The sequence below is a fragment of the Pollicipes pollicipes genome, unplaced genomic scaffold, assembly GCF_011947565.3.
Source record: "Pollicipes pollicipes isolate AB1234 unplaced genomic scaffold, Ppol_2.1 Scaffold_3087;HRSCAF=3621_pilon_pilon_pilon, whole genome shotgun sequence".
NCBI lineage: Eukaryota > Metazoa > Arthropoda > Thecostraca > Pollicipedomorpha > Pollicipedidae > Pollicipes > Pollicipes pollicipes.
The window spans coordinates 8,938,420-8,951,932 of record NW_023596225.1 but is presented as its reverse complement, the minus strand read 5'-3'; the positions used below and the strand labels follow the sequence as shown (position 1 = coordinate 8,951,932).

The following is a 13,513-nucleotide window of genomic DNA, read 5'->3' as shown; positions in this document are numbered from 1 at the left end:
AATAGCTGCGATGTCTTCCTCCGCCATGACGGCATCTTTTTTAATCAGTGTTTACGCTTTGACACACCTGTGAACCCGCGCCCAGCAGCTGGGGGGGGGGGGGGGGGAAGGTGAATTCCCCTGCACGGTTTATCAAGCACAGGTAAAAAAAACTAACACGCGAAGAAGCATACGATCTTCAGCACCTATTTATCCATCGATTTTGCATCCTTCGTGCTGAATTCAGACTTTTGATCTACCGTGATCAACCTCAGTCAGACCAAAGAGACCAGCCTCTAAAAATGTTTTGACCACCCGCATCTTTGCTGTGGGTCTTTTGCCACTGTTCAGACTTGCTTGAGTAATAGAACACGATGGTACCTACAGTATGTATGTTTTACATTTATCGAAAGAAGCGTGGTCAGTGGCCTAAAGTCAGGTAAATGTTTGTTATTTTGTCGTAAACAATGCAAATTCGTACGTATTTGTGTACAGTTTTTTAGTTTGTGTATAAGGAAAACTATGGGTACTCTCTTACCTTTACAGGAATCACATGACAGCAGATCACATGACCTTGGCCCAGGACATGACCTACCCCTCTGCGCACCTTCCGCAAAACGTGTTCTGAGCTCAAAATAGACAGTTTTAGTAGGTAACTGTTAGAGGCCACAATAGGTCACGTGGGGACATGCAAGATAATGAGGCATTCAAAGGTCAATGACCTACGTTACCATTAGAAGAGAGGCCAGATGAACGAGTGCGACGCGTGTTTCTGAAGGTGATGGTGCAAAATTTAATGCACCACCGAACCTGTTCTCAGTTTGTTACAAATACATTGCCAAGCAATGAAGGGAACATGTACAATGTAGTCAACAGCTATGCGATCGAGTACCTGTAGGTGTATAACACGTCATTTCTGACTACAGAAAAGCATTATGCTGGTCACATAGACCCGGTTAGCACTTCAATTTTTTATTGGGATGACGCATATATTTGACCTATGTTGACTTCAGATGACCCCTGGGTGAGCTTAAGATGGTATTTATACGTCCCGAATACTTTTGTCCCGCAGTTGCACCATATAAAAAAGTCTTAATCCGGTGCACGTTGCGAAAAAAAAACATTGTTCTTAAAGTCTACTGGTGGACCAATTTTGAACGGCGACCTGATCTGACCTGACCCATGTGGGGGAACAGAAATTGTCGGAATGTACTACCCAGTCTAAACGCTTATTTTGATACCCTAAATACCGTTTTGACGTGTGAACATAGCTTTCAACTGCATTTATCGAGACGAACTTTTTTACCTTTCGTGACCTCTGGTGACCTTACACTTGACCTGGCCCCACAAGGCCCAATATTTTGTATCCACTCTTTGTGATTTGACGGGGCCACCAACACGTCATTTTTTTCTCATACGGCGTCTGGAAGTTCGACATCCCAGGGAGGAAGTCAACTATCTTCCCTCCGGCCGGACGCGGGCTGAATCTGCTCGTTCTGTTCGCCGTCTTCTTAATAGATATGAATCATACTTATTATGGTTTGATCTCTCAACGAAGTCTAGCCACATATTTTTCGGCATGTAACGCCGCACGCTACCACCGGTCACCAGCGGCGCTGCCGGCGAACATCCTCCCCGGCACCGCATCTCCAGCGCCGCATCCCCGCCGCACGCTACCAGCGGCCACCAGCGGCGCTGCCGGCGAACATCCTCCCCGGCACCGCATCTCCGGCGCCGCATCTCCGCCGCACGGCAACGCGCGTCACCTTCGGATGCGGCCATATCTGCGGCCTACCCTATCGCTGAACACACCCTCAGCCGAGATAACATGGCGTCCGGCGCTCGTCCCGACTCAGCGCCTGCCACCAGAGCCTCCGCCAATACCGTACCGTGTACAGGCGGTTCTCCAGGCGCCTCGCCTTCCGCTGCAGCTGAAACTGTTTGTTGCGCACCACATCGTTGGCGCCGCCTCGCTTGGCCTGCTTGGGTATCTCCCGCTCCACACGCTTGATCCGACTGTCGATGTCGGCCAGCTGAAAGCGGCCAGTCACGTCCAACCGGTCACCGACTGGTGCGACATCACACATGAAGGCGTCATTCAAACCGAGGCGGTCGGCGTCCAGCCTCCCACCGCACCCGACTAACTTCTCCAAGATAGCCAAACCGCCGCCTCATGCTTACGTGGTAAGCGTTACGATAGTGGGCTTCGGCAGGGGCGCTGGGCACTGGCGTGATAACGGGTGCATGAACACCGGAGTGAAAAGGTGCTAAGGCAAGTACTCGAAAGAGATAGAGATAGAGATATAGATAGGTTTGCAACTGGCCAACCATCCGCCTGGCCACAGACGACCGCATCGCAACAAGTCACCAACGGCACACGTCATCCGGCACCGCCCTATCTCACGAAAAGTCCGGAAGCAAAATCATTTTGTGAACGGAGCGGCAGTGTGGAAAATGGGTTCCGCGCGCACGCAACACGCTCTAATTGGAAAGTGCCTGAGCCTAAACGCATCTTTGCAAAACAATCCGAAATGAATTCCAGAGGGAAAACGCGTTAAACCGGCGGGAGAAGCGCGGGATTGTAATGTACCTCGTGTTCTCAGTTCAATTGTGAGCTGCATGCTACACCAATCAAGGACTAAACAGCTGTGCAATAAGACGAGATACATGGCGTCAGCCAACAGTACACGTGAAGTGCTAAACACATCCAGAAACGACTGACTGAAACCTTAATACACTGATGACGTGGCGAAGATCTTAGTAACCATGTTCTGTCTAAACACTTCTTAGAAAACATTTGAGCCACATTAAACTAAATTACATAGATCATACCATCCATATCTGCTCAGTGTTAACGTGCAAATTAGTTAAACGTGTCTTACTTGCTGCCTCTCCGATTCAATCTCATCGAGAATTTCCTTTTGTCGTTCGACGTAGCCATTAAGTTTCTTAGAAGCGGCTTTATTTTTTCGTACGTTGTAATTGGACTTGATCAGGCTCATATCTGTGTCGATCTCAGTCTTCTCCGCCATTAAGTTGTCGATAATTCGCCTGCATGATGGTCAAGCGAGTCAGATCAGTCTCGCGAAGGCATGTATTCCACACTTTGGTCCATGTATGGCGTGCATTTGCCAGCGTATGCACGGAAAATGTACTTCGAAGCCCGTGGGGAGCTTCCTTTATATATATGACATAATATCATTTAAAACCGATTAAACTGTTCTTTAAGCCATTAAGTCGCTTAAAACCGTAAACCTAACTATTTAAAACGTTTGTACGTTAGATGCACGAATATCGAGCGTGCCTGAAAACACCGAAGAACGTGGACTCCCGCCCTATTCCGCCGTCGGGTGGAGCGAACGTTGTGTAAACAGATTAAAGACAGACATAATGAAAACATAACATAACTTATGTTTATGTCTTTGGTAACTAAGCTATCCCTCCGCAGTGCACATGACAAAAGCCTGGTGTAAACCTTACATATCTTCATATACTCGTGGGTAACGACTTACCAACATTATAGTCTGCATGTAAATATGGTACATGCAATCCACGTCAGTGGACTACGTGGAATTGAGCTGAGAGCTACAACGCTGTCATCTTCCCTTTTCCACCTGCCTGCTAAACCAGAGTCCTAGTAATGGCCTAAATTGCCGGTAATCGCCAGTAAATCCTCATCAACTGCAATGATCAAAGTTGGCAGATACGCCTCTTGCCACAATGATCAGGTGAGAGCACAAAAGTATTGGGTGACCTTTGTTTGCGGAGAACAGTCTGCGTCTCCTTGTAGTATGCCTTCCTGTCGTTGTCCATGATGCGATACTGGCGCTGGAGCCGCGCCAGCTCCGCCTCGGTGATCCCCTCCAGTTCATTTTCCTCCAGATCTTCACGCTTTTTTCGGTTCATCATGGCGGACGAATTGGTACTGAAACGACAACACAGCTACTCTCGCGGAAAACCGACATTATTACCTTCTAGGCATCTATGAGCGTTCGTGGTTGAATTTAAATGACGTCGGTGCACCTGAAACATTGATTCGTACTTAGAAGTATTGCCGGCGGTGCTTGCTGAACGAAATGTTAAGTGGTATTACCGTCACATTAGTGTGGAAAATGCGTCCACAGTTTTTGCTATGAAGTTTTCCTTCTTTTTTTGTGAGACCTCAATACACCTCGACCTGTTTGCCACGCGTAGGTAGGTGGGTACATCCAAACCTACAAACCTCGACTTTTTAACAGGCATCGGAATGATGTACTAATGCCATCGCCGTCAGTCTCGGAATATGTGAATGCTAATAACCTGAAACTGCACCATTTTTTACGACTTTGTACGCCACCAACATTACTTATTGAAGCAGCTGGTCACAAGCCATTCGCAACGCTAAATGCAATCAAAGGACACGCTTAGTCCTCTCTGCCATGCAACAGCAGCGCAGGTGTCTGCCAGCAGTTCGCATCTCTAGGTACCATGGGCTCACCTTTATCGAAGTGACTGGCCTGTTTATCCACAATCAAAACACTCAGGCGTTGCCATACCACTCTTTAAGTACAAAGGGACAGCGCCCCGAACATAAATTTAATTGCATCCATCAATGTTTTTAATCAGTTTTTGCCCACGGTTAAGTATCAAGCAGATGTTGATGCCATCTCTGAATTTCCGCATTTTGCGCGCAACCGCACTTCGCAGCACCTCCAGCTGTTGCGGCGTGCGCCAGTGACGCTGAGGCAAACGTCGCTCGTCGGTTGCCTAGCAACGCGATTGAAATGCAGCGGCGTACACCTTTCGACGACGGCAACGTCGGGAGACGGTTTTGTGTGGCATTGCTGTAAAAATTCACGAAACCCAGAAATCGGAGCTCCGGCAGAACCACTGCCCCCTTCTAGTCTTGTGAGCGCATCCAGGGGCAAGCCTCCATATCTGATTTATGTATGAAACTTGTGTGACTCATGTCTGTGAACGATCGATGGGCAGCAGATCAAAACCATGGCGCCGGTCGCATCAACCTTCATAGGGGGGACGGGAACGTAAAAATATCACGGCATGTGAATGGGCAAGAGACAATACGTTTGATAGCTGGCGTTCTCGTAAATGGTAATTGTCATCGAAATTTCTCATGGCATCACGCTGCACCACCGTGAGGTATGGAGGCACGGGAACCGAGGATGGAAACAGGGGCTCAGACCCACAGCTTCCTAACAGTTTAGCATTGGCTCTGCGGGCGTTGGCCGGAAAGATATCACCCAAACAGCTATCATCTCCTTTCGCCCCATCGTGTAGGAACCCCGTTGCCACATGCCGGCGGAAAAATCTTATCGCAGCCTCGCACCTTCTCAGCTCAGCGCCTTTTACCATACGGACCAATTGGCCTTACGACACGTCAGCAATATGCGTATGTGCAGTGGCAAAAGCTTCACAGGGTGATGTACCATGCATCTTTACCACGCAGCTACTCCACACGCTACAGCTTGAGCGTCCGATTCCAAAAGTTTTGTATTTGCGCATGGAAAAATAACAGTAAATCTGACTATGCATAACGCCGACGACAGGAGCATGCCAACAACACGCTGCTTGAAGATCATAGAGTTCACATGCTCCCTCCAGGTCTGCGCCAACACCGTTTATGGTGCGGCCCTAGGCGCAGCCCATTGTTCTCGGACGTTTAGACTGGCAAAAGGGACCGCGGTATGAGCTGGATCCACTGGATCCAGGCGAAGGCGATGCACGTGACACACTGCTGTTGCGTTGATCCTCTGCGCCGCTCACGGGCGTCGATTTGTTTTCGTTTTTGAGGACCCTGCCCCCCCCCCCCCTCCAATGTTGGCTTGGACACCTAATTTTTTTTTGCTGGAATACTACAAAACCGTGGGTAATAGATGACCGTAACACAAAAACTATCTTCTTTGATCTTTCTGCATAGTAACACCTCGTACCACTCTTATAACAAAAAGTCATGGCTGCTCTCACTACCAGATGCAAATCGTAACAGCTGAGCGCATAAACGATGCAGTAGGCTTCACATACCCAACGCCATAAGACACGTAATGGTTTGTGAGGATAAAGTGAAAAGCCCTGGAATATGGGGATGACGGCTAACCTGGTCCTTCATGGCTAACCTCCTCCCCTTTCCCCACGACCAAAATGCATGTCGCCTTCTATGACCGCAATAGAAGAGCCGATCAAAAGACACGCGTGCGTCCCGTGCCTACTCCCTGGATCGAACCCTGTATTACCGTCATACTGCTTAAATTTAAGACTTTTAAGTTATGCAAGGATTAAAAACATGAATTGCGTTTAATCAAGATAGAGTGGGCTAAGTCCAATGAGAAAAACGGGGAGATCGGTTGACGGGCCTTCGATTTGCCCCTCCCCAAATAAGTTACAAAAAAATGACACCGCTGGCATCACTTGTAAGCAAAGCAAGTTTTCAGTCGCCGTCGCGCGCTGAATCTGCATCCAACCGTGGCTAAACTGGCAGGCAACGCATGAGAATACAATCAGGTTTGGCAACTTGAAGAATGTGTTCCCGCGTGATCTCTTCGCATTGTGAAGAGCAAACTGGGGATATTTAGTTGCCCCGTTGACAGAATGTCTTGAATTGGCAATGATACCGAAAACACGGGCCCATTCACTCAACGGCAATGTTTTAGCGTTGGTTCCTGCCAGGTCGGCCAGCCATTGGCGGAATAGTCACTGGAGGCCATTCCGCTTCAAGTTATGACACCACATAATTTTTACAGATTAAACCAAGCCAGTAAATGCACATATATACACAAAACGGGATGCTTCTGCGACACTCACGACATCTTCCATACCCAAACAAGCATGAGGGTTCAATTTTTCGAAATTTGATCTTATATTGACCTCGCTACTAAAGATTTTGCGCCGCTCCACTCCCTCGTTTTTCTTTTTATCTTGAGTCCTGTAAACCTCAACGAGAATTTAAAATGCTGTCAGCCCTTCCGAGCCCGTCTGAGTGGACCTCAGACTGACCTCGACGATAAAAAGGTTCTCACTTGACACTTCGGAAATTTCGAGCGTCCATAAATTGCAGGCACATCATGTTTGAACACCTCCTAACCCAGCTTTAAACTCAAGGCACGGAAGACATTGAATGTGCTCGGCCAGTGCAGAGAAATATCGCCAAGCGGTCTTTAGGTGTCCTGGTATTATCGCAATACAAGTTGAAGCAGCCTGACCCTCCCGATGTCAGATACCTTAATCAGGGCAAAAATTGGGAATGTTGGCCGCGTGATAAAAATCTGAGGGAAGAACGCATTTTCTCTTCCCACAAATTTGTTAAAATAGGGGAGCCTGTCACCCTCTATCCGACCATGGAGGGGACGCCACACTTTGTGCGTTCTACGTGAAAAATTGAGGGAATGCCATTTTGTAAGCATGTGGGAACACATTCCCAATGGCTATGTCCAGAATGTTATGCATCACAATTCGGTTGAGCACACCCTACTAACCATCATGATGTGCAAAGCAGTTCCTTCTGAAATGTTTCATAGCTGTTTACATGCCGAAGTGAACCATCACTTCGTATTTTTTCTTAGACAGATCGCTGACCAACACAGTGGAACACATTTCCTAGCTTGGCAGTATATACACCAATGCTGGCAGCTTTGGTTAATGGTTCCAAGACAAGACTTCACATCGCATTTCTTCGTGCGCAAAATTTCGTACCGCACGAATTTGATTCGCATTACTTCGTACCTAAATCATCACAGGCGCAACTCTCCATAAGCGCGCAAAACCGTACGAGGAGAAATCCTCGTGACGCAATTCCTTGTATCCGTAAAACTAGATGTACGTAATTCTTCGCACCTGTAAAGCTTTGTTAATGCGAGTTTTTCGTACAGAATTGCTTGCTACCTACACGCATTTCTTAGGCGTACAGTGATTCATATTCGCTTCTCGTGGTAAGGGTCTTATTAGGGGTCTTCTTAGTATTTGCAAAGGATCGAGTGTGTTTCCTTACCGGGATGCAGCAAAGGGCTGGAGGTGAGCATTCATCAGGCCTCCCCATCCCGTCGTCTGAATTGAGGAGGTTTGTTCACCACGACGGAATTTAACATTAGTTTGTAACACGGTGCTCGATCAACAACAATATTTTTTGTTCAGATCTCATTGGCGATAATGGACAGTGACATGACACACCAGGGATGTATTTTCGAAAAATAGGTTGGTGGCTGAATACGAAAAAATGACTGAACTTGTCTCCAAAAATGCAACAAAAACAGGGTTCTTCTCCGCTTTACGCCAACTTCATCCTCAAAGCTGGGTGGTGGGGGCTCTAGTTTCGCGAGCTGAATAGGCAATTCCTACCTTACGTCGCGCCCAACAGCGGTAGGCAAGTGACAAGGTGAGCGAATAGCCGAATAGATGTCAGCGACAGCTTTCAGAGCCAGGGTAACTAAGCTGATGATGTTTCATAGTACTTTCATACTGCATTGATGCGTAAGGCACCGCACATGAGTTTAAGGTTCCTGCAGTCTGTGCGCAGTGCGTAGTTACTCTGACTTAAGCTGGGCTTTGTTTCCAAATAAAGTAACACAACCCTCCGTTAGACATCCAAGTAGCGCCAACCCCGCCGCAAATCGTGGCAGTCGCCGCTTGGTGTCCGGGCGGCGCCGGGCTGTTTATTTACAGAGGGCGCCGCCGCTGCGCGCGTCGTCAGGATGACGTGGCCTTCAGTCGGTGGAGAACTGAGGCGGGGGAGGGGCGGTCCGCGCGGTGCTCCCGCCTCCTGCCGCCTGTAACAACGGTGCACAGTGAGACCACGCCGGTGCCGAGTGCGGAAGAGCCTCGAGACCGCTGCTACCATGGCGCTCATTCTCTCCCACCTGATCGAAGCGTGCTCGCCGTACATTCCCGTGCTGATCTTCTTGGTGGCCATCGCCGTGCTGTTGGGCGACCGATCTCAGCGGGCGGGGATCCTGCGAAAGATCCCCGGCCCGCCGGCATACCCGCTGCTCGGCAGCCTGCCGGACATGCCGCGGAACACGCGCGAGATCGTGCCGGTGATGCGACGTCTTTGCGAGCGTTTCCCGGGCGTCATGCATACCAGTCTCGGCTCAATCCACTACGTGGTCGTGTCTTCAGCCGAGGCTGCGGAGCCGGTCCTGAGCAGCAAGCGCTTTCTGGACAAGGGCATCGACTACGGTCCGGTGCGACCCTGGCTGGGCCTTGGTCTGCTCACCAGCACCGGTGACAAGTGGCACACGCATCGCAAGCTCATCACGCCCGCCTTCCACTTCGCCGTCCTGGAGCCGTACCTGGAGGTGATGAATGAGTGCAGCGGCGCGCTCGTGCGGCGACTGCGAGCAGCCGGCACCGGTTTCATCAACGTCTGGCCGTTTATCTCGGACGCCACGCTAGACGTTATTTGTGAGACGGCAATGGGCGTGAACCTCAGCTTCCAGTCGGGATCTGCTTCCGAGTACAAGGCCGCCCTGCAGACTATGGGAAACATCATTCACATGAAATCCCTCAGGCCTTGGCTAAGGAACGATTCCATATTCTGGCTCCTAGGTTGGAAGCATACCCAGGACAAGGCGCTCAACTTTTTGCACTCATTTACGCAGTCGGTGATTAGGGAGAGGAAGATGCTACTAAAAGAGGGCATGAACACGCCCAGTGAAACACCAAGCAGGAAGCGCTTGGCGTTCCTGGACCTGCTGCTGTCCAGCGCAAAGAATGGAGCTCTTTTGACTGATGAAGAAATCCGCGAGGAGGTGGACACATTCATGTTCGAAGGCCATGATACAACATCGTCAGGAATCACTTGGGCGCTGTTTAACATCGGCAGGATGCCGGAGGTGCAGCGTAAGATCCACGATGAGCTGGACGAGGTCATGGCCGGGCGTGACACGCCGCCGACTAGAGACGACCTGGCCCAGATGAAGTATCTGGAATGGACCATCAAGGAATCGATGCGCGTCTGCCCTCCCGTGACCACCTACTCCCGAACGCTGCCCGAGGCGGCTCAGATCCTGGGCTACGACGTGCCGGCGGGCACGGACGTGCTCTTCTTCCCGCACATGATCCACCGTGACCCGCGCCACTGGGCCGACCCGGACCGGTTCGAGCCGGAGCGTTTCCAGCCGGAGCGCTCCGCCGGCCGGCACCCCTACAGCTACCTGCCCTTCTCGGCCGGGCCGCGCAACTGCATCGGCCAGAGGTTTGCGCTCATGGAGGAGAAGGCCGTCATCTCGGCCGTGCTCAGGGAGTTTCGCGTCGAGTCGCGCCGCCAGTACGACGAGAGCATGATGAACGTCTGCCTCACGCTTCAGAGCAATGGCCCGGTCGAGGTGCGGTTCGTTCCGCGTGACCGCGAGTGACTCGCGGCAGTCGTTTGCAGCGCTGCGCGTGCCTCTGGGAAGATGTACTCGACGTCGGGTTTAAATCAGGGTACATTTTCAGAACTGTGTGTGTGTGCTGCTAGGTCTTGGAAGCGTGTGTGCGTGGGTGCGTGTGTGTGCGTATGTGTGTGCACGCCTGTGCCTGACCTTCCTTGGCAATGTTTGTGGCTGTCAGGAGGCGTTCCCGGCACCTTGCACGGCATGCGGTGGAGTTGTCTTTAGATGTTTGCCACCGTATGTAACACTTGAAAAACGTGGCTCGCACAGTACTCTGCTCCACGTGGGGGGGAGGGGGGGGAGGGGGACAATATGCAGAGAATTGCATTGTTCGGCGTAATTTATCAAGCGCTTTGTATGCTTACCATGCGTGTTGTCGCTGGGGGGGGGGGGGGGGGGGGGGCGGAGGCGCGGATGCTCAGTCTTTGGTGTATTCGCAAGCCGTGCACAGGTCGACGTCAATATATGCCTAGTGCGGATGAAATCATGGCCAGGTGCCCAAGCAAGAGACTCAAGAGAAGCAGGGATTACCTCATGCAATGTTTTTCTTGTGCAAATAAACTATGCATGTGTGAGTAGCTGGGCACGCCTTTCGCGCAACTCTCATTGTCTCAATATTGGATCTATGCTAATGCATCGTACATTATATGCTGATAAGAAAACGGCATGCAATGTGGCCTAAAAAACTAAATAAACAGTGCCGATCAGCAATCCAGCGAGATTGTCGCGAGGATGTACCGTGTGGACTAAGAGCAGGGCGAAGCTGCGACCTGGAGCTCACTGTGATGCTGCTCCCAGACGGACACGATTCCGCCCGCGCTATGCAAATCGTAGACAAGGACGACGTTAAGGGGAGTGTTCCACATTTGTTGGGAGTTTTGAACTGAAATAGCTGTCTTGAAGATCTTTTGGTGCAGTTCGGAGCCCTACCCGTTGCAAGACCTGAGCCCATCTGGCTTCCAAGCTGCCACCCGCGAAGATGCGCATACTATTTCGGGGGGACTGTTTCAAGATCACCCGGGCTTCCATGACACCATAATGGTGGTATTCGCATCTTGTCGTTCCATTAGCCATGTGGCCTGACGCGTATATAAGTTGACTGTTACCAGTCGCGACCAAGAGGTATCGCCACTTACGCGGCGGAGTGCTTGATTACAAGCCGGGTCGAGTACTCAGCTCGGATCTGTGGGTTGTTCGGGAGTCTGGAATACGGAGCCGCACGGGAGTGGTGCGACGAGTGAATTGTTTCATTGGTCATCCACGGATAGATCAGCTGGCGACGAGGATGGGATAGTGAACTTTTGCAGTTTTTTTAGCAACTGTTTTTTGAAGTGGCGGCCACACAATGGCTTTATCACTGATTGGGAATATCGGTGATTACAGTGACAGTGACTCGGACTTTGGAGAGTATCTGGAGCGGTTTGAACAGTTTCTGGCTGCTAACGCCATCGCGTCTGCGCCGAGGAAACGGGCAGTATTTCTGAGCGTCTGTGGGTCACGCGTGTACTCGGTTCTGCGAAGTATCTGTGCTCCGCAGCTACTCGCTTCGGAAACGTACAAGGGGCTGGCGGGGCAGCCCAGAGGCATTTTGCCCCGAAGCCGACAGTGATCGTGTCGCGGTATAAGTTTAACCGGACGGTGCAGCAGGCTGGGCAGACAGTGTCAGTGTTTTTGGCGGAACTGCGGCGGATGGCAAGGGACTGTTCGTGCGGTGATCGCCTGGAGGAGTAGCTTCGGAACAGATTTGTGTGCGGACTAAGCAACGGGGTCATGCTGCAGGAGGGAGACAGCCTGTCTCTGGAATCCGCCGTAAAAATAGCGACCGCGATGGAGACAGCAGCTGCTGATGTGCAGGAGATCAGTGTCGCTCCATAGGCAGTCCCGCTGACGGCTCCAGCAGCGGCCAGTCCCAGTCCGGAGCCGCTGCACGCAGTCGGTCCGGCGGCGCCGTCGCCGGGAGGACTGAGGCGACGACCCCGCCCATTCCGGCCGGCGGCGGCTGGGCCGGCGAGTTTTGGCAGCCTGCCAGGCAGATTAGCGGGTGAAGCAGCATGCGTACGCTGTGATCGCCGCGGTCACCTAGCGCCGGGATGTCCACACAGACGGGCCGCCTGCTATGGGTGTGGAAAAGTAGGACACCTTCGGAATGCGTGCAGAGCAGTGCATGCCGTACTGGCGGACAGCGCGGGATCGGATGGAGAAAATGGCATGTTACATGTGAGCAGCACAATGACTCCGAACCGTGTTCCTCCGTGCAAGACGACGGTGGAGGTTAACGGGAAGCCGCTGGTGTTTGAAGTCGACACAGGGGCAAGTCGGATGATCATCAGCGAGGTCATGTGGCGGACGGAGTTGGGGAGTGTTCCGCTGGAGTCGGGCCAGGGGTCACTGACCACATACACGGGAGATGCGGCGCTGGTGCGCGGCCGACTGACAGCGCGCGTGAAGTGTGGCGCGCAGCAGGCCACGCTGACCCTGCTCGTGGTCCACGGCGACGGGCCCCCACTCCTCGGCCGGGACTGGCTGCACAGCTGCGGCTACCATGGGAAAGCATCTTCAGCATGGCATCGCCGCTGACCGACCTGCAGCAGCAACACAGTGCGCTCTTCCAGGACGACGGAGGCGCCTGCACGCAAACCGTCAGTCTGGACATTGACCCATCGGTCACACCGAAGTTTTACAAGCCTCGGCCCGTGCCCCTGGCTCTGCTGTCGCTCGTAAATGTGTAACTGGATAAACAAGTCGAGCGGGGCATTCTACGACTGGTGAAGACCTCGGATTGGGCGGCGCCCGTGGCCAGCGTTCTGAAAAGCGACAAAAGCTGAGTAAGAGCGTTTACTGAGCCTTACATTCAGTAAGAACGAACGGAAACAGTTAATAAACGTGGAATGTGCTGCGCTTTCAGACTGCACCTGGTTTCAGGCTCGAGTAAACCTTATCCGGCATTTGCTGGCCAAAGGTGGAGTAAACCAGCGGCACCCTTTGCATCATGAAACTAACAGCCTTCAGATCCCAGCTCTGGCCCTGGCTGTTCCCGCTAGATGGAGCCGCGCAAATGTGCCGGGCCAGGTCCAGGCCGTGCAGATGGGGCACCATAGTTCCTTGTGCGGTTAGACCCGACCGATTCTCAAACATATCTCAGCCAGGAAGGTGAGATGCGGGCGCATTCGCTG

The 13,513-nt window shown here is 51.8% G+C and overlaps 2 protein-coding genes across 2 annotated transcripts in view; one reads left to right on the top strand and one right to left on the bottom strand.

Annotated features, from left to right (window-relative positions):
- The window catches only part of Ccdc114 (Coiled-coil domain containing protein 114), an 11,510-nt gene extending 6,982 nt beyond the window's left edge, over positions 1-4,528 (bottom strand). Inside the window, exons 1-4 of the mRNA XM_037213574.1 lie at positions 4,457-4,528; positions 3,734-3,904; positions 2,862-3,030; positions 1,869-2,012 (exon numbers count right to left, since the gene is read on the bottom strand). Of these exons, the coding sequence (XP_037069469.1) occupies positions 1,869-2,012; positions 2,862-3,030; positions 3,734-3,888 (468 nt within the window). The 5' untranslated portion in view covers positions 3,889-3,904; positions 4,457-4,528. The remainder of the gene's footprint in view (positions 1-1,868; positions 2,013-2,861; positions 3,031-3,733; positions 3,905-4,456) is intronic.
- A 4,160-nt stretch (positions 4,529-8,688) lies between these two features.
- LOC119090719 (cytochrome P450 4c3) lies at positions 8,689-10,389 on the top strand. The gene has a single exon (XM_037213573.1). It carries the CDS (start codon positions 8,805-8,807, stop codon positions 10,320-10,322), a length of 1,518 nt encoding a protein of 505 aa, XP_037069468.1. The 5' UTR covers positions 8,689-8,804; the 3' UTR covers positions 10,323-10,389.
- Positions 10,390-13,513: the final 3,124 nt, after the last annotated feature.

Excerpts from the sequence above, each read along its gene's own strand:
- LOC119090719 (XM_037213573.1), top strand. The coding sequence starts at position 8,805 with ATGGCGCTCATTCTCTCCCACCTGATCGAAGCGTGCTCGCCGTACATT.